This window comes from Haliotis cracherodii, unplaced genomic scaffold (assembly GCF_022045235.1).
Source record: "Haliotis cracherodii isolate W230 unplaced genomic scaffold, xgHalCrac1.p SCAF_6, whole genome shotgun sequence".
In the NCBI taxonomy this organism is placed as follows: Eukaryota; Metazoa; Mollusca; class Gastropoda; order Lepetellida; family Haliotidae; genus Haliotis; species Haliotis cracherodii.
This window is the reverse complement of record NW_027266319.1, coordinates 14,197,715-14,219,496: the sequence shown is the minus strand read 5'-3', so window position 1 is coordinate 14,219,496 and position 21,782 is coordinate 14,197,715. Positions and strand designations below refer to the sequence as shown.

Below are 21,782 nucleotides of genomic sequence, written 5' to 3'. Positions count from 1 at the left end.
ACATCATAACTGCCAAATGTCAGAATAGAAATGTGCCGTAACAGTAGCAAGTTTTGTGAATAAGGTTGCTATCACCAAGCAACAACGAGCAAGCGTGCATCACGATACGGGAACTACAGTCATGGTTCAAATACTTACAATACATTTTTTGCAATGGTTGTTAATGTACGATAACTTTAACTTATAAAATATGATAATTGTAAAATTCAGTCTTATACTAGTCGCTATGAAGCGATACTGATGAAAAGACAAGTACGCGCGGATGCCATTATCGACGTGTGATTTGTCGCAGGGAAATAGCATTATTGTCACCGGAAGTGTAAAACACATCCGGTTTGTCTGCTGTCAAGAATCTGTGAACGTGTTTTGTTAATGAAGATGTTATAGATCGTTGTTCAGTTGGACGAAAATGAGCCTACCTTAATAGTGTTATTACATTTATCACCCTAAAGGTTGTGTGTGTTTCCAAGAGGTGTTTTTACAGGAAATGGAGAAACTACGATGGGTTTGGTTGACAGTTTGACAGCCGTACAAATTGACATTAGAGCAAATGCTGAAAGCATGTCGCTGACGTCGCTAGATTCAGACCAGTCACCTCACAAACATGTATATGATGTGAACGTATCATCGGATCCAGAGTCTCAACCGAAATTCCCCAGCGAAAGTGGTATCCTGCATTGTACAAATGGGGATCTGCTTGGACCGCTAGGCCTCCTTGTTCAGGGACTATTGGCTCTTCTGGCGTTCTCGTGTTTGATAGGTACGTATGTAGTTACTAGGGCTTGGATGGTTAACTCTGGTCGGGTTGGTACTGAGAAGGTCCCGGGTACCCACACGACTACTCCAACCCGTGGTTAGTCTTTTGATATATTGTTTCATGACAAAAATGATCTAGAACAATATAATTACACTACGTTGTCTACAAGTCACGAATCGTCACATTTCTTTCTGACTATTCACCCAGTCCTTTTGACGTCTATAAATTTGAATAAAGATAAATCTTCATTCAACTTCAGTGTATGTATGACCAGATCGTTTAGTATGTGCATCTATATACATTTAGTCCAGGGCTACAGTCAAGCTATTCCAAATCGGACATTTTGTACCAATCTCTTGAGACCTACAGCGGATACCTGGGTAGGGTCAGGTATTAGCGGGGGGGGGGGGGGGGGGGGGGTACCTGGGTAGTAAATTTGCACTCGTCCCAGCCCTAGTAGTTATGTTCACAATGTATTGCAGCATGATACACTTGGTAACAATTATGGTAACATGTACCCCATGACCAGTGCACTGTGTTCACAAAAGCATATTTTAAGACATGTAGAGGTTTTTGTGTTTTTGGATGTTTTTGGATGTAAATATCATGTATTAGGAAAAAACTGTGTATTTGGCGAGTCTTGGAGAACTAAATACATAGAATTTATTCTTAATACAGGATATTTAACATCCCAAAACACACAAGCATGGTAAGGTCTTTTTCATATAATGTCGTTTAATTCTTTATAAAAAAATCTGTTCTCATCTGTCGCAAACATTAACCAAACATTGCAAGTTTCCATGGAATGCGCACATTAATATTTATAACGTTAGAAGATTAGTGATTTGTCATTTGGTCAGGGACAACAGTCAATATGGTTTCAACTGAAACCTGTTTCAGCAAAATAACTATTGCCTACACATACTAAATATACTTGCCTTTCGCAGCAATCAATCAGTCCGCTAAAGTAACCGCCTTTATCAAAGGGAAGTTACTCTAGTCCTAGTCTATGAGACGTTACGTTTGTTTTGAGTCTGCCTGCCCTGTCATTACGAAGTGCAGAGTCAAATGTAACAATGTAACTGTTTTAAATTCAGGAAGAGACTTCAAGAAGCAAGAGGTCAACAAGCATAGATATGGAAACTGATCCAAATAGGGTAGTGTCCTCGCTGAATTCTTTTGCAATTTATATCTCCAAAGATGACAAAACTTGTAAAATGTCTCAGATACGTTCCAGTTAGACTCTAATTATCAGTATCTTAGTACCAGTATATTGTTTGGATAATCCTACCAATTATTCCAATGTTTTCTGCAGATTAACGATGGTTCATTCTGATTCGATCGTCGATTGACAAGGGCAATGCCATGTTTGTCTGTAAACACTAAAAGTAGGACTGACGTGGCCTTTCATTTTTGCATCTTTATCCATATACGACAAACGGGATCGGATGGTCAGGCTCGCTGACTCGCTTGATGCATGTCATCGTATCCCAATTGCGTAGATCGTTGCCCGTGGTGTCAATCTCTTGATTGTCTGGTCCAGACTCGATTATTGACAGACCGCTGTCATATAGCTGTAATATTGCTGAATGCGGCCTTAAACAACAAACAAACAAAACTTTTTCCATACATGATCCAAATGGATACCATCTTTATCCCTTGGCTTTTATCATGTTTATCCTGCCAAGAAATATGGTAATCGCCTATATCACTATCAGGTCCAGAATATCCACAGATATGCATATATCCTCGTATTAAGGGTTAGGATCCTGAAACAATTGCATTTATCGCTAAACTCTGATGTGTGATGCAACTGTTATATCACAGATAAATGAGGGGCGGTCGGGTAGCCTAGTGGTTAAAGCGTTAATTCATCACGCCGAAGACTCGGGTTCGATTCCCGACATGGGTACAATGTGTGAAGCCCATTTCTAGTGACCCCCGCCGTGATATTGCTGGAATATTGCTAAAAGCGGCGTAAAAACATACTCACTCTCTCATTCACTCACAGATAAATGAGATTAGTTTGTTATGCATCGGTTGGGGTAGCAATTATGTAGCCTTATGATTATTGTTGATAGGGATTTCCTCGTTTGAACCAAACTCATGTAGAATAATCATGATACATGTATGAAAATGTGAAAGGGACAGTGCATGTGTGCCTTGATAGTAGTTGTTAAGAGAATATACATGTTCATACAGGCTGTCATGTTTGCCATCTGTTACTTGCAGTGCATAGGATTTACATCCATTCTCTTTACAGGATAAATTACTTTGTATAAAGTGCCTCAAGATAATGACATGGATCCCTTTACCGTATCATGTATTGTCTTTGACATATTGTCAATATCATTGCACTCTTTGTTCACACGGGGGCATGGGGGGCCCAGTTGTCTAAGGTGCCACGATTTGCTGTGCAGAGTTGCGTCCCTTTGGCATGCCAGAAACCTATGTTTGTGGGTTCAAATCCCGGACCGCCCCGATTATGTTTCTAGGTTTGTCAGCAACACACCCATGCTCGTGGGTTTCACCGAAGTGGTAAACGTCTGAGACCTGCATCACTTCGGGCTTTCCTGCCACATTAAGCTGACACGCCGTGATATAACTGGAATAATGTTAAAAGCGGCATTAAACCCAACTCACTCACTTACTCACTCTCATTGGTGACAGATTACCATGATTCTTTGAGCCTGTGCAGACATATTCTTTCCTCCCAAAACATATAAAATTGTTTCACACTGCAGTGGTGACTTCTTCCACAAATCATGTGTATATTAGGGCTCTGACGATACACAACTATACCTTGCTCATGATCCAACCCGTATCACGATACTTGCATATGCTCTTATCTTCATGATCTGTGGGGCGTAAGCCATCTTTTTCATAGACAGGATCGCCAAATACCTGGCACACAAACGATTTACAGTTCGCAGTGTCGAGTATGGCGCAGTGAATGAAAATATTGACCTTTTCACTTCTCATGATCACTAGTAATTAGTTTTTGGTGTAACATTTATTAAAGAATACATTTAAGATAAGAAATGATACTTTTTACCTGGTGTGCAATTGTTATTGATACTTGTATCAAGAAGTAAAAACACAACTCGGTGTATCATCCCGCTACTAGACTGTATATAGACCAGCTTCTTCATCATCATCAAATGTCAAGTATATATTTGAATTTCAAATGTCTGTGTGCCTATAAATGTATAATATAATAATATTTTTTTTCCACTTTCAATATCCAATTTATTGAGAATTGCTATAACTAACGTCAGCTGTCACGTGAAGTTGTTTTAATCATGGCTATTTCTATGCATATATTTAAATGTTTTACATGTAAAGAAAATCAAACATCAAACCAACTGGATTAAAAATTTTTTCTAGCTTTACCAAATTGTAACCATGGTAACTTAATGTGATAAATAATTGATTAGTTAAAAGGCCTGCTCATAAACTACTGTTTATCATTATATCAAATAATCATCAGTGATAGGTTTCTTAATTCTCGTTCTTACAAATAAAATTACTATGAGCCAAAATTCTGTAGAGCTTGGATGTGAGTGAGTGAGTGAGTATGGTTTAATGCCGCTTTTAGCAATTTTCCAGCAATATCATGGTGGGGGCCACCAGAAATGGGCTTCACACATTGTACCCATGTCGGGAATCAAACACGGGTCTTCGTCATGACGAGCGAAAGCTTTAACCACTAGGCTACCCGACCACCCCAGGGCTTGGATGCTGTATCATAAATGTTTTGATAATGAGGAGCAGCTTTCTCTTTAATTTAGTTTTACACTTGAAACTTTACTGTTTGAGACCATGTACTTGATGTACTTTCTACAATGCAATATGATAAGCCGTATTCGCCTCAATAAGTGTGCTGCTCTAATAAGCACCCACAGCGATATTTGCTAATATATTGGCTAGTGAATAATTCCAAATAGCACCCCTTCCGATTGATCAATGTACACAAGACTTATTTATTCGTTTATAATACACACTCATGTACTATACGCACCTTTAATTATTGGCAATTAAATCCTGGAAAAATATATATGTTGCATATAAACATTTCAGGCTGTCAGCATAAACCACAAAATTTATGATCTTTCAACTCTGTTTTTTTTCCACCAAAATAATATTCTAATAAGAGCCCCCTGTTTCTAATTTTGAGAGCCCCCTGGGCGCTTAGGTCGAATACGGTATATATACTTCCCTACAATGCAATATGATATATATATAAATAAGCTTAATGAGTTTATGCATATGCCATATATGCAGTGTATTTTGATAGAGGGAATGTTTGAGTGAGAAGTATGTTATCTTCTGCAAAAGATCTAAGATGTACTGATAATTTGTGAAATATTCTTTTCATGTCACAGGTTTTGCCCTGGGCGAAAGCCTGTTTTGTGAAACAGGTTCATGTTTTCATAAACAGTTATAACAAATAAAACAACCATGAGCCAGTTTCTAAGTCGGCCTGTTGAGGTCCTGAAGGTTGTTTACAACATTTTATATCTATCATCATGATCATCATATCAGGGCTTCAGATTATCAGCATGTCATCGATCCCAATTGCATGGAACAATGCTCATAATATTAATCACTGGATTGTCTGGTCCAGACCCGATTTTTTTACAGACCGCCGTCATATAGCTGGAATATTGCTGAGTGTGGCGTTAAACAACAAACAAACAAACAAACAATCAGATTATCAGGGGGCCCAGGTCATTGACCCCCTGTAACCAGGAAACATAAGCCTGGCAATATATTTCTGATAACTGGATCATTATTTTCTCATTAAACAGGTTTACTAGACAGCTGGATCCATATGGAGTTATGTTAAGTACCAGTATATATTGAAATCAATATGAAGCTCTGAAGTATGTCCATAAGGTTTAAAAAAAATAAAGAACTGGTTTCAGGCAATGATTTTTGAAAATATAGTGCAGGTGGGCAGGGTTCTTTTTTTGTTTTTGCTTGTTCAAACTAGTATATAACCAAATAAACAGTTGTGTATAATCAACCAGGGAATGGAACTCCCAACATAAACAAGCATACAAACTGCTATTGCCGCCATGACCATAACACGAGATGCACAGTAAAGCAGTGTGTCAAGCTCCTTCCCAGCACGTGACACCTTCGTTACACTCTCGGTAACATCGCTGCCACCAGTGTGGGCGCCGACATTTCAAGAATCTTGAAATTTGCCCTCCAACCCCATATGTGGTTACGTTTATACTTTTGTTTATGTCTTTGGGAATGCCATCATATTTCAATTTGAAAAGGTTTACGACTGAGCATGTTTTCCAGATGAATTTACTTTGTTGTTTTGATAATCAGATTGGTTCGAGATTGCAGACTAACGGAAAATCAACCAACTTCTCACTTTCATTCTTACTATATCAATAACACGATAGTTTTAATGAAACAGAAATTCAAATTGACAAACGAAGAAAGTAATTTATCAGCGGTAAGTGTATTCAGCGTCACGACAGTCATCACTTGTTTGCAAACATAACGGTCAATCGGTTGCGAGTTCAACTCCAAGCATGGTTGTGGCCACCTATTCACAGTGGGGAGTTTTGACTGGTGGCAGCGATAGTATAGAGAGCTCCGGGAACGTACTATCGCTGTGAGGAGCTTGGCAGTGTGTGTGTAAAGGGAAGTAACTGCATGCTTTAATGGATCACATTGTTTTTATTTTTCTTGAAAATGGAAATAAAAAACAAAACGAACGGATGTTATCATTGTTATGATGATGCTGGCAGTGTCTGAGAACCAAGACTGTCATTCTTTTAGCCTAAGCTGTTGACTTCACGCAACAATTTGACATGATAATTGATATTTGATGTTTGTTTTCAGCCAAGCGATACTGCGAACCCAAACATGCAAGGCGTCCGTGGAGAATATGGTACTGTCATTTTACTCTGACATTGTGTGATTAGTGTTGTAATAATTTATTTAATCAATTATTGTGATTTTGATAATTTATTCATGCCATCTAAGGATCTTGCGAAAGTGAAAGTTGTTTTTATCTCTGGACCGGCAAATAAAGTACCTTATAAATCTTTGTTGTTGAACAAAACATTGGCGATATTCATATAAGTATATATTCATATAAGTATATTTTCGAACGAAGTCAGGTTTTCTGTCCATCAGGGTTTCCCCTGTCTATTTTTAGTGCAAGGAAATAACATTCACTTTGCTTTGAAATTAAATTTTTATTTCTAGTGACTTAGACACAAAATATTAAAAAAAGAGATACAATTGTTACTGAACTTTGTGTGAATCACGTGTTGGTCTATCTGAGTTACTTCAGATATGATGTCATGGCATTAAACCTGATGTTGAAATAATTAAATCCAGGTAACTCTCAGACAATTTTTGATTTGTTGAAAGTTAGGACTGACAAAATTTCGGGGGGGACTGGTAATTTTCAGAGTTGCCATTCAACCAAGACTGGCAGTTTCAAAAGCCAGCGGGAACACTGGGCTGCTTTAGATGTTTTTAGGAAGCATCGTTCTATTATTTGAAAATGAGCAATTCTTTGACCCAAACTGATTTTCATAGGAAATGAAGACTGTACAAACATATGGTGCGACAATTATCTTGGTTCAAGGATCAAATTTAGATTTTCTCTTGAAGTTCTTTATACTAATTTGAGCCAATCTAATGAAGTTGACGTGAACTGCACCTGTTTCATAAATGAAATTATCAAGCCAGGAAATGAAACTTTATAGCTAATATTGCTACATGTACTGTGTCATAAGGTTAATTTCTAGGGCTGTGTATTGGCCACAAAATTATGTTGCTATAAATTGCCATACAGATTTGTTTGTTGTTTAAAGCCGCACTCAGCAATATTTCAGCTATATGACGGCGTAAGCTTTTGGTGTTGTGGGTATTTTACCCATGCATTTTAAAATCATTGGGTATCAGTAATTCTATCTGTGTATTCAAATTTCTGTTACCCACTAGTTTTTACACATGTGGGTATTTAAGTTAAATATTTAAACACACTTCATCTAGTCCCTGCAAACTGTTGTCGTGTGGGTTCAAGAGCTTTATAGGACTAAAAAATACCGTGATACTTCCACAAGAAAGTGTGATGGCAAATGATCATGATGTAACTGTCATCGTGGAGTTTGGCAAGGTTGACGGAATGCCCGTTTATAATTTCAAAATAAGTTTGATCTGCTAATGAAATACGCAGGGTTACTTCACAATAGTTTGATGATACTCACAAGTTTTATTTTTGTAGTGTATCTGTAATGTTTGTTGCGTATTTGATACGCTTGAATTTTATTTAACTGCGTATTTCTGCATTTCTGATGCGTATTTTACGCAGATACGCAGCTTATCTGGAGCTCTGAATTGGGATCAATGACATGCCTCAACCAAGTCAGCAAGCCTGACCACCCGATCATGTTAGTCGCCTCTTATGACAAGCATGGGTTGGCCATACTGGTATCTGTATTGCTATGTAGTGTGAGCACAGGTGTTTGGCAATGATTGACTCTGATTGTACATGCAGATCCTGTTTCCTACATACTAAAGTATATATTATGGTGTCAAAGTTGAAATGGTCAGTAACCATGAGAGAAAAAAACACCAACTCTTTGGCAATAAATTTTGAAGGAAAACATCACTTGTGACTGAATTTCTGTGTAGATTTTTGGTTAAACAATACAAATGATAACAAACATTGCAGCTTACTAATAATACATGAAGTCCTATCAATTTCTATCCTTGTAGTTTTATGTAGAAAGCCTGGGAATACCTGGGTTAGAATAGGTCTTCAGCAACCCAAGTTTGTCGGAAGAGTCGACTAACAGGATCGGATGGTCAGGCTCGCTTACTTGGTTGATGCATGTCATTGTATCTCAATTGCATAGATTGCTCAGTCACTGAATTGTTTGGTCATTTATTGACCACCATAACATAGCTGGAATATTGCTGATTGCGTGTTGAACAACAAACAACCAAATCTAAGGTAGAAGTGTAATGGACCAAGGATTGCCAAGGTGACACTTTTGTAAAGCAACAGAGGACTTGGTATAAATGCAAGATGCTAAGGCTGGGACGGGTAACTCGGGTACCCAAGTCAGGAGGGTACTGAGTAGGACCTGGGTACCCACAGGACTACCCGAACCCGTGGTTAATCACGTGATATATTGTTTCATGACCATAATTCACTATATAACTACATGATTATACGACAGTTTTAAGTCTGTAATGTTCGCATTTCTTTATGACTATGAACACGTTCCTTCTGACTTAAATATGTTTGAACAAAGCTAAAACTTCAATGAACTTCAGTGTATGCATGACCACATCGTTTTATACGGGTATCTAAAAACATTCTGCCAGGCTACTGTCAAACTATTCCCAATCAGACATTTTGTACCTATCTCTTGACACCAACAGCGAGTACCCGGGCAGTAAATTTGGACTCATCCCAGTCAGAGTCCTACAGGGTGCTTTTGTTGAATATCTGAAAATGGCAACATTTTGTGATGTTTGTTTGAGTTGGTTGTATTTTTCTTCTGTGTGACATTTGTTTTTTCCATCTGCAGGTTTTATGACACCTCCAAACAGGGATTTGGTGCAGCTGTCCTCCACTTTGCAAACGTCTTCCTAGCAGATATGTTCCAGGATGATCCATGTACATGGTATTGAACTTTATCAAGCAGATCAACCTGTTTTACATTGTTTAATCTGAATTCCCAGTACAAGTCCCAGTGAATGTTTCTGTTATAAGGTTACAGGGTTTGAAAATATAATAAGTCTGCTTGTCTGAGAATTGTTAAGTGATTGAGTATGGTTTTACCATGTTTACTCCACTTCGGGCAATATTCCAGCAATGGGCTTCACACATTGTACCCATGTGGGGAATTGAACCCATGTCTTCAGGGTGGTAAGCAAATGCTTTAACCACTAGGCTACCCCACCGCCCCGAGAATTGTTAAGTACCACTGACATTTCTTGTGGTCTACCACTTTAATCATTAGGTAGATGGACACTCTTTAGCATCAGGAGTTTTGTGGACTATTGAAAATATTAAATAATTTCGAACCTTTCGTTGTATATATGAAGATCCAGTGTTTTGTGGTCTGGTCCAACAGGGAGGATGGGATTTCCATCCTAGCTTTGCTTTTGCTATGCACAATTGTAGGTTACAAAATTTAAAGTTGCAGTTGCAGTTGCAATATTCAAAGAATGTGTGGCAATTCATTTTGCGCAGCTCGTCACGCCAAAGACCCAGGTTCAATTCCCGACATGGGTACAGTGTGTGAAGCCCATTTCTGGTGTCCCTCGCCGTAATATAGCTGGAATATTGCTAAAAGCGGCGTAAAACCACACTCACTTTCATTTCCTTTCATTTTGCGCAGAAAATTCGATAGAAATCTACAAAGAGAACATATTTCAAGTTTTGTGAACAACAACGAGCTTGATGTTTGGTGCTTTCCTATAACCCTGAAACGTTGTTACCAAGAATAAAGAAGTTGTTATCCATAATATGTTCCATGTCTTCTTGTATGTTGGGATGCTATTAACTTCATGTCTTGTTTACAATCAAAATACTGTAAAAGGCGACTTTGCTTGTCGTAAGAGGTGTCTAACAGGAACGGGTGGTCAGGCTAGCTGACTTGGTCGATGCATGTCATCGTATCCCAATTGCGTAGATCGATGCTCATGATGTCAATCACTGGATTGTCTGGTCCAGACTTGATTATTTACAGACCACAGTCATATAGATCATAGATAGAATATTGCTGAGTGCTGCGTTAAACAACAAACAAACAATTTCGGGGAATAACCACTGTTTTGTCCAAGTTGCAATAAAATTTTCTTTTTTTCCAGGTATTTTATCAGTTTCCTTCTGGATTCAACAATTGGGATTCTCATCATCTATTTAGGTTTGAAACTCACCCAGATAATTGTCAGGAGAAACGAGCTGGCCACGTTATACTTTGGGGAATATGGTAAGATTGCGGGGCTCCACCAGCTGCTCTTAGTAGCCTGTAGCTGCTTCTGGTTATTACATAGATAATCCATATTGATATCACATTCTTTATTGATGTACACGAGAGAAACACATGGCACAAGCAGCTGACAGATGACTAATGTGCCAGCAGAGTTGTGTCCCTTTGCAGCAAGGCTCTGGACCCACTTGCACAAAGCGATCTTAGCGCTAAGAGTATCTGAGTTAAGTTTGTCATAGCGCTAAGATCGCTTTGTGCAAGTTGACCCTTGTGTTGTTTGGAGTGCCAGGTCCTTGCTATGTTTTCAAGAACTGGTGAAAAAAATACCACCCAACTCTAAATGAACATCTAGACGTATATCTGTGTTTAAACATATATTGTTTGTTGATTCTTATTTTTTGTAAAAAAAAATTCATTTTTAAGTTGTTAAAAATAAAAAAATCAGGATCTTATTTCATTGTGCTGACCAGCTTGTCATTCAGAAACTCATAGTTCATAATAGCCTTGGGACGCATTGTTCCTACTTCCTGGTGACCCCCTCCGTGGTCTAGTGGTAGAACGTCCGCCCAGAGAGCGGAAGGTACGGGGTTCGATCCCCAGCCGCGTCATACCAAAATACGTTAAAAGATGGTACTTGTTGTTAACCTGTCTGGCGCTCGGCATTAAGGGGCTAAAACAAGGACTGGTCGGCTCGGAGTCAGTATACTGTGTCTGAGTGGGGTATTCATGTTAAACTGCGGCATGGTGTCTCAGTGGGCTAGCACTATAAATGTGCATCAGTCCGGACTAGTACAAGCAGAGACACACACACACACACACACACACACACACACACACACACACACACACGTGCATGCACGTCGCTATATAACTGCAATAATCTTGGATGCAACGTTAAACCCCATTTCACCTCACCTCACCTCACCTCACCTCACCTCACCTCACCTCACCTCACCTCACCTACTTCCTGGTAGGTTGTTGTTTATTCTGCACTACATAAATGTTATGTTGCAGGTGATCCTCCCCAGTGCAATGCGTGGGTGGGGCAGTGTGGCCTGTACATCCTGGTGATGGTCGTAGAAAAGATCCTCGTCACGCTGCTCGTGCTCTTCAAGTTCTGGACAAAAGTTTGTTGCTGCCACTACAATATCTGCTATCTCACTCGGGGATAAAATCTTTGAGAAATTACAAATTAAAGATACATTATGAAGGATTTTCTCTCTAATGTGTATTTGATTGGCATATTTGTCCAATTTACAATCCCATTGTATTTCCAATATATCATCACAACGTTAGAAATTGGCACTAGTCCTGTAGTCCTTGCCAAACTGCCCAATAGTTAAGGTATCATAAGGACTAGTAGAAATTTGGCATTTTTATGGGTTTTGCTATATATCATTATAAGGACTAGTGGACCAAAACTGTTAGCTTCTACCACTGCATCATAACGGATGCAGGTGCACTGGTGGTCCAGTGTCTAAGTCATCACATTTTGGACCTGTGAAGATCTGGGATAGAATAGGTCTTCAGCAACCCATTCTTGCTATAAAAGGTGACTATGCTTGTTGTAAGAGGCGACCCACATAGACCGGGTGGTCAGGCTTGCTGACTCGGTTGATGCATGTCATCGTATCCCAATTGTGTGTCCCAATTCATCACGCCAAAGACACGGGTTCGATTCCCGACGTGGGTACAATGTGTGAAGCCCATTTCTGGTGTCCCCCGCCATGATATTGCTGGAATATTGCTAAAAGCGGCGTAAAACCATACGCACTCACTCTCACTTCATTCTGCTTAATGCTACCCTTGCTTCCAGGTAAGGGCTTTCATAATGTCCCCAATTAAAGAGCCGAAGCTGGAGCTGGTGCTGGTGATGTTCCTGGTCCCCCTGGTAGTCAACGTAAGTGTCATCCTTTAAGGTCTCGGATCTAGACAAAAATCACTTCCTCATTTCCGACCTTTTGTCAATAAATTTCAAAGGGAAACATCATTTCATTCGTGACCAACTTGTGTTATTCCGGGACAAGCCAAATAGTGACTCTTGCCCCTCTCATGGCCATTTTTGCAAAAGGGGCATACCTAAAACAACTGTCAACTTGTTGCGTAATGGTTCACATATATATCCCCATATATTATATATATTTCAGTTGCAATTTAAAGCATTTCTGGACATGCGGAATTATACATCATGATTGAGCACATTTAACTGTGTCTTGGGTACATTTTTAGATGCAAGACATATGTAAAATAAAAAATTATTTCTGAGGGATTATTTGACAAAGAACTTGAAATCATATGCGCATTCTGATTGGTTTGTCGTATTTTCGTACATAACATTCATCGATAGGGGGACGAGTCTTCTTGCAGGTTACAGAAAGGGGCGAGTGGTAACAAATGACATCATTTGTGAAGGGATTTCTGTGTAGATTTTAGGTTAGACAAGACATACAATAACAAAACTTGTCATACTTTTTGTACCCAATATACCTGACCATGTGAAAAAGTATTTCAATACCTATCGTTTAAAAAGCTTATATCAATAATTCAATATACTGATAATACATGCAGTCCTATAAATTTCTATCCTTGTAGCCTTATGTAGAAAGCCTGGGAACATGCAGGTTAGAATCGGTCTTCAGCAACACATGCTTGAGGTGACTAACGGGATCGGTTGGTCAGGCTCGCTAATTTGGTTGATGCATGTTGTTGTATCCCTAATGTGTAGATTGATGCTCATGACGTCAATCACTAGATTTTCTGGTCTTGATTATATACAGATCACCATCATAAAGCCGAAATATTGCTGAGTGACTTTAAACAAACAAACTTGAAAGTGACATCAGTCATTTGATTGATGATTATGCTTTTTTTTATACAAATCTGTTTCACTGTATTTATTTTTCAGGCTTTCATTTTCTGGATAGTGGACAACTTTTTGAAGCAGAGCATTCAGAACACCAAGCATGTGTATGTGAATAGTGACGAAACATCGGTGAAATATTTCAAAGGATCAGAACGAGTCCGCTGCTACAATCGCATAGAAAAAGCTGAAGATTTTGAGTCGGACATGTTGTTATCCACAGACGAAGATGGGGATACGAGACAGAGATCTTTGGACAGCTCTATTAGCCTACTGCCAACATGAGTCTCCCTCGTGCTGAATATAATGGAGAAGGTGTAAATTGTTGGAACGTTGGAGCAAGAAATATATTTCACTAGATTTTCAAATGAAAGATTGTTAATTTTACCCGGACTCCATTTAACAAACCCATCTATTATTGTATGAAGTCCAGATTGCAGGGATATACAGTGAGATCTTGTGATGTATATAGACATATGAATGATGACATTTGAAAATGAAATGCTGATATACACCAGTGTGTTTGCTTTGTTAGTAATGTTATGTAAGATGTAACTATGTAACTATGTAACTATTAGTAATGTTATGTAAGATCTGACATCTATGTGACTATTTTCAAAGGTTAGTGTTGCAGTGAGGTAGGGCTGGGGCGGGTAACTCAGGTACTCGTGTTGGGTGGGTACTGGGTAGGACCCGGGTACCCACAGGACTACCCGGTCCCGTGGTTAGTCATGTGATATATTGTTTAATGACAAAAATTATTTAGGACTCTATCAGTCTATGTTTAAACAAATCACTAATTATTGCAGTTCTTTCTGACTACTACGCCCATTCCTACGGACCTTTTTATGTTTGAATAAAAATAAAACGTTGGTCAACTTCAGTGTATGCATGACCTGATCATTTTATACATGTATCTAAACACATTTTGCCAGGGCTACGGTCAAACTTTTCCCAATCGGACAGTTTGTACCTACCTCTTGAGAACTACAGCGGGTACCCGGGTAGGGTCGTGTAATAGGGGGTTGGGCACCCAGGTAAATTTGTACTCCACCCACCCCTACAGTGAAGCTATAGTAAATTTATTATGAGACTTTTATTGAGACCATCAACCTTTTGTTAATTATGATAACCATACAAAAACATTCCCTTGTTCGAGAATGAAATGGTTAATTTGAGAAAAAATAATAAGTGTTCTAACCCTATGAAAATATATAGTCTGATAGGCAGTCTGATAACTACTTTTATCACAGCCTCCATGAATGCCTCCTGATAATGGTCGCTGGATGTGAGTTTATTTGTGATTCAAACATATAACCACAAAATGTTTGAAAGTGTACCATTGTACTTTCAGTTATATATCTGTATCATATTTATATCAAAGCATGCAAACTTGGTAATTACAATTCTTGTTTGAGATTAGTTTGTCAGCAATTGTTATTTCCCTTTTTGTTGCCAAAATATGTACTGCTTAAACTGGTTTGTCTTGGAAAGAGTATTTTAGTTATATATATTTAAAGTTGCTAACATTCACTCTGCAAGATGGTTTCTGTACCGTATTCGACATATTAAGTGCCCTGTTTCAAAAAGCGCCCCAAACTTATTTCTGTAAGCGATCTTTAAAACGGCCTCCTGCTACAATGGACTAAGACCGAAAATTCACATCCATATTTTCCGGCGTATATTACTAGAAACTGAGAACAAGGGGTTATAACTGCCTCGTAACTATTATCAAAAAGGCTTGATTTTCATCAGTGTTTGAACTAAGATGGTTCACTTCAGCTCGATCTCTGAAAACAAATACCGTATTCAACGTAATAAGCGCCCAGGGCGCTCTCAAAATTGGAAACAGAGTTGAAAAATATATTTCGTGGTTTATGCTGACGGCCTGAAATGTTTATGTACGACAGATATATTTTTCCAGAATTTAATTGCCCATTATTAAGTGTGCATATAACACACAAGTGCATATTATCATGATTATACACGAAAAAAATAAGTCTTGTGTACATTGATCATTCGGAAGGGGTGCCAATTGGGATTGTTCATTAGCCAATATATTAGCAAATATCGCCGTGGGAGCTTATTACGTCGAATACGTCATGACTCGTTAATTGTTTTAATAAGTGTAAATTTGTCAATTTTGTAAGCACTCAGAGCACTTATTCTGCAAATATCATATCTGATTTTCATTTTGCAGTATATAACATAATCACAGGGTGCAGAAACACCATGTCTACTATGAGGCCACATCATGTATATTTGTATTGAGTGTACCTGGTATGTAAATTTGATTTATGATACATAATTTTTGCTTTGGATTTGGGGACGGGGAGTGTGTGATAAAAGGGGATCATGTGGTATTTTAATCAATTTAAATCAAAATGTGAATTATGCCATGTGATTCATGTTTCAACTTACTATTGTAATTCAACTGCTGTGAACAAGTCATCGAAGCTTTAATATCAAAAGTAGGAAACTCCTAAAGATTATGTTGGCAGTGTTCTACATGTTCTAGGGCTGGGACGGGTAACTCGGGTACCCGGGTTGGGTGGGTACTGAGTAGGACCTGGGTACCCACAGGACAACCCTGACCTGTGGTTAGTCACATGATATATTGTTAAATTACAAAAAAAAATCGAGAACTCTATAGTTACCCTACAAGTCACAAATGTTCGCATTTCTTTCTGACTATGCACCATTCCTTCTGACTTTTCATATCTTTGAATAAAGATATAACTTGTATCATCTTCAGTGTATGCATGACCAAATTGTTTAATACATGTATCTAAATACGTTTTGCCAGTGCTATGGGAAAAAAATGCCCAATCAGACATTTTGTCCCTATCTCTTGAGACCTACAGTGGGTTACCGGGTAAGGTCGTGTAATGGGGAGGGGGGGGGTGCTCGGGTAGTAAATTCGGACTCGTCCCAGCCCTACAGTCTTCAACACGTTTCCAATACAGAAAACTGTGAAATCCACAAATCAGTTTTGTCTTCCGTGATAAAATTGCCCTCAGGGAAACACAATTCAACTTACTATTACCAGTCTCCACAGAATGCAATAACATACGATCTTTGATAGCTTATTATTTTATGATTTAGCTAGAAATTCTGCAGTGACTACTGAACTGTGTAAAGTAAACGTGTGTTCCATAAAATTCCCAAAATGGACACAGCTCATAGATAAGGCTTAAAAAAATATAAGACTATTATATTTTAGCCTTACACTGATTTCTGATAAGTTGGTATGAGTTATTTGAAGAGGCGAGACCACTTTTGCATCCATGTTTGAGTATATTTATAGAAAAGTTACTGCTTCTAATAAACATGTACATTCTTTTATCTGCATTTGTATGCTGATTTCAAAACTCTAATTGTTAGGAAACGAAACAACTGGCCTTGTAACCAACTGGCATATTGGTTAAAAGATTTCCGTGAAATTGGTCTAGCCTTTGGTCTGTGATACTAATAACATGTTTACTGGTTTTGTTTAGGAAGAAGTTAGGTAGCAACGTGTTCCCGTGTTTTGGTTAAAGGGCAAGTTCACACGGAAATGAACCATTTTTTCTTGTACTTTTTCCACATTAAAAGTGTTAACATAGAAGTGTCATAGACAAAAATATAAAAACATCATATTTAATTAACATATTTTTGGCACTAAAACGATTCATATTTTTCACATTTACCAAGTGTTCTATTTCCATAACAAAAACACCATGGCTTATGCCCCTTGCAATATGACGTCATTGGTGCCAATTGATAAACATTATGACGTCATCATGCTTTGTTAGAGCCGCTTCACGTGGACTAGGTACAGTTTTGTGATTCTAGCATCTCAGATGCCAGCCAGAATTGTGTTATGCTGAGACACCACTGCGCCGGAGTGTGTCGTAGACCATGTTGTTTTACCGCAAACTGGTCCTTGATATCTTTTGCGTTGAGAATAGACAGGGACCCAGTTGAATTGGCACCAATTACGTCATAATCTAAGGGGGATTACTCAGGCCTATTTCGCTCGTAAAACGAAGGCCTCATAACGGCATATCACTTTCACACTATTGTGAGCTTCCTACTTTCACTGTGAAAAAAAATGAGTGTATATTTTCAAACACAGAAAATAACTAATTCTAAAATTGCGTTTTGTTTAGAAAAAGAAAGAAAGTGATTTTTGCGTGTACACTTCCCCTTTAAGGAGGGTCACACCGTGTGATATGTCTTTCCTGTGATGGTTGCACAACGTCATGCTCTTGTATAGTCCTGTCTGTCCCTGCTTTCTTTTAACTTCACGAAAGAATTCCATGTTCTGAAAACAATGTACAGTGTTTGGTGATATTTATGAGGAATGAGAGGTCCAGAGATGTACAATAAATTGTAAATAGTACACCATATTATTTTTGATGAATATACAAAATGTCCCTTATTAGTCATGTGTCCATGTTGTGACTGGTATTGTATTTCGTGGAAAAATTGTTTTTGCCAGTATGCTTTCTGGGGGCCCTTTCCTATAATGTCAAATGGACAGGGACACCTTGTTTGTAACCAAATTTTGTGACAATTTCAATCTTTATAAGATCTGAAATTTTACTCTGATACGATCTGTGTGACAATCTGACAACGCATCCATAGAAAGAGACATTTCCCCAAAATGCATAATGAAGGTTGTTTCATTATATTGCGGATATTATGTACCCTCTGTCATTTCTGAGCTCCACTGCTTCTACACCCAAAAGGGAGTACCTTTTATTGAAGTCAAAATGTCCTAATCAAGGTGGTTAAGAAATGAAGCCAAATCATTTTAGAAAGCTGACATCTGTTTGGCTGAAGAATCCAGACTTCCTTCATTTTGATTTGGTGGTCAAAGGTTGCTTAGGGTTAACATGACATAACTGTTACTAGATGTCTCTTCAGATCATCTGGGGCACGGGTGGCCCAGTCGTCTAAGGTGCTGTGATTCGCTGTGCAGAGTTGCATCCTTTGGGCTATGGTTGTGGGTTCGAATCCCGGTTCGCCCCGATTATGTTTCTAGGTTTGTCAGCACCATACCCGTGCTCGTGGGTTTCACCAAAGTGGTAAACGTCTGAGACCTATATCACTTCGGGCTTTCCTCCAACATTATGCTGACACGACGCGATATAACTTGAATGCTGTGAAAAGCGGCGTTAAACCCAACTCACTCATTCACTCACTCAGATCATCACACAAAGTAAGCGTCTTAGAGTAAATATTTCAGTGAGATTGGTGTTAATTTATATGTAAAAGTCCTTACTCTTAACATGTTTTATGTGTAAAGTCCCATATTTTGGGGTGTTTTGAGGGATCCCAGCCGTTTAAGGTGCCGCAATTTGCTGTGCGGCATAGAATCCTGTGGGTTTGAATCCTGGTTCACCCTGATGTTTCTAGGTTTGTCAGCACCATGTCACTGCTCGTGGGCTTCCACCGAGGTGGTAAAGTTGAGAGACCTGCATCACTGCAAGCTATCCTCCCACATCAAGCGAACATGCCATGACGAGACTGAAATATGGTTCAAAGCGGCGTTTATCTCCAAACTCACTCTTCTTTCTTCCAGGATCATGTTCTTGTTCTTGTTCCTATGTTATGTAGGATGAGTATGATGCATACTATTAACTGTTATAATTGGCATAATAATTTGAACTCTTTTGCCTCGTGACATATAATATATTTACAATGATATGTGTCACTTGGTTTTGCTCCTAGAAACGTGTATGTTAGGCCTCCTGTTTAAGTTGGTTTGTGGATACTGATTAAAGCATTAAGGGTTGGTTGAAATAAAAAATAATATTTTAAGAAGTCATGTCAAAAGGCCATCATCTTTTCAAATTTAACCCTTTTAGATTCAATTAAATTACTTATGCAGAAAGAAAAGGAGACTGCATACAAGTCCTTGCATAAAGTAAATAAAAATGAATAAATATGAAGAATAAAACTAAGGCTTAAAAAAAGGAAAGAGTTGGTTCTCAGGCAATGTCTTTTGAAAATAAAGTGCGGGCAGGCGGTGGTATTTTTTTGGGTGCTTGTTCAAACTGGTAGGTTACCGAATACACAGTTTTGTACCATCAACCTGGGAAAGGGCCTCCCTGCCTAAACAAGCATACAAACTCCTATTGCCGCGATGACCATAACACGAGACGTGCAGTAAAGCAGTGCGCATGTAAAGGGAAGTAACTGTGTGCTATTGGACCTCATTGTTTTCAAGATTAGGATTTATATATATGTTTTAAAAATGGGAAAAAAATGAAATATGTGGCAGACTTTATGATGATGGCGGTCGCGTAGCCTAGTGGGTAAAGCGTTCGCTCGTCACACCGAAGACCCGGGTTCGATTCCCGACATGGGTACAATGTGTGAAGCCCCGACGGGATGTTGCTGGAATATTGCTAAAAGCGGCGTAAAACCATACTCACTCACTCACTCACTATGATGATGTGGGCAGCCTGAGAACCAAGACTTATTTTATTTTTTTAGCCTAAAATTGATTGTTATCCAGAGCATTATTTTACTTCCAAAATTTGTGAAATTTTATATCGATTGATCTCTGAAGTTCTGAACCAAGTGTATCAAACAATACCTAGAGGAGCTACTGACATAGTCTAGATGGACGAGAGGTGTGGATATGAAGGTACCAGAGGTGCCTTGCTCTTCTCTAAAGAGGGGGCACGGGTGGCCCAGTCGTCTAAGGCGCCATTTTCGCACTGCAGAGTTGCGTCCCTTGGGCACGCCAGAAACCTATGATTGTGGGTTCGAATCCCGCTTCGCCCCGATTATGTTTCTAGGTTTGTCAGCACCATACCCGTGCTCGTGGGTTTCACCGAAGTGGTAAACGTCTGAGACCTGCATCACTTCGGGCTTTCCTCCCACATTAAGCCGACACGCCGCGATATAACTGGAATACTGTTCAAAGCGGCGTTAAACCTAACTCACTCACTCACTCTCTAAAGAGTTCTCTGAGTATTTCAGAAATAACTGATTTCAAGAGAATATTTATCTCATTGTCTCATTGTATGTATTTTGTGAAACATTAAGCATCAAGGCACTAACCACTGTATTTTAAGGGGCATTAGTTTAGTGACGTAATTCTTAATGGCTGTCATAGTTTATGTCAATCGTGGCTGATATCTGACTATTTATTTATTCAAAAGAGGACCAAAATGTTTTTTGCTATATTTTAGAGTGATTGGTCACTTTTATTCTGTTGGTAGACACAGTTTAGGCTTGCAGTGATTTTAAGGTCAAACTGTTCATATTTGGGCATTTGTTCTCTATTTGTATATATGTCCCAGGTATGCGTGAAAATGGTGAAGACATGGATAGAATCTTTTTCTCCAATTCTCGTCCCAAGTCATGATTATAACATTAACATAAACTCACTCATCCATCACAGATTGGCAGCATTGTGGGCATGTTGGTAGAATGTTTATGCTCGATGTATTGGTGTGGCTGCATTTGACATGGGTGTTTGGTGGGCCAAACTCATGGTAACGGGGGCACAGGTGGCCCAGTTGTTTATGGCGCTGCTATTTGCTGTGCAGAGTTGCGTCCCTTAGGCATGCCAGAAACCTATGATAACAGGTTTGAATCCCAGTGTGCTCGATTAAGTTTGTAGGTTTGTCAGCACCATACCCGTACTCGTTGGTTTCACCGAAGGGGTAAATATCTGGGACTTCATCACTTTGGTCTTTCCTCCCACATTAAGCTGAGATGCCGTGATATAACTGGAATACTGTACAAATCCCTCTCTCCCTCAAGGAAACCGTTTCACAGGAAATAATTTAATATAATGTTGGCAGGTCAGTTTTGATATCTGGGGCACATCAAGTCATGTCCAACAATTTCCATATGCAATTTTGTTTTTGAAAATAATTCTTGTACAAAAACATTTTGTAAACAATATATGTTCTTGTGTTCAGCTTTCAACCTTGCTCAAGAATCTTGTTAACTCAAACTTAATTTTACATTTACAATCAGTTTTTTGTTTAAAATGATGGTCCCACAGAAGTTTTTTTTTATCACCATTGTCTCAGACATCTAACCCCATGGGGTCCCCGGTTAGAAATTGTCCCTGCACTCGATATTTGTTGTAAGAGGTAACTAAATGTATCAAGTGGTCAGACTCGGTGACTTGTTGTTCATAATATCATTCACTGGTTTGTCT

General features: G+C 38.8%; 1 protein-coding gene across 1 annotated transcript; it reads left to right on the top strand.

Annotated features, from left to right (window-relative positions):
• The first annotated feature begins 345 nt into the window (after nt 1-345).
• Nucleotides 346-19,977, top strand: LOC139445269 (store-operated calcium entry regulator STIMATE-like). The gene is made up of 7 exons (XM_071226406.1): nt 346-760; nt 6,626-6,674; nt 9,340-9,435; nt 10,628-10,749; nt 11,764-11,876; nt 12,566-12,649; nt 13,655-19,977. The coding sequence occupies exons 1-7, from the start codon at nt 502-504 to the stop codon at nt 13,892-13,894; spliced, it is 963 nt and encodes a 320-aa protein (XP_071082507.1). The 5' UTR covers nt 346-501; the 3' UTR covers nt 13,895-19,977.
• Nucleotides 19,978-21,782: the final 1,805 nt, after the last annotated feature.

Excerpts from the sequence above, each read along its gene's own strand:
- LOC139445269 (XM_071226406.1), top strand. The coding sequence starts at position 502 with ATGGGTTTGGTTGACAGTTTGACAGCCGTACAAATTGACATTAGAGCA. Across the intron at positions 761-6,625 it reads GGCGTTCTCGTGTTTGATAG|CCAAGCGATACTGCGAACCC; the intron begins GTACGTATGTAG and ends GTTTGTTTTCAG. Across the intron at positions 6,675-9,339 it reads AGGCGTCCGTGGAGAATATG|GTTTTATGACACCTCCAAAC; the intron begins GTACTGTCATTT and ends TTCCATCTGCAG.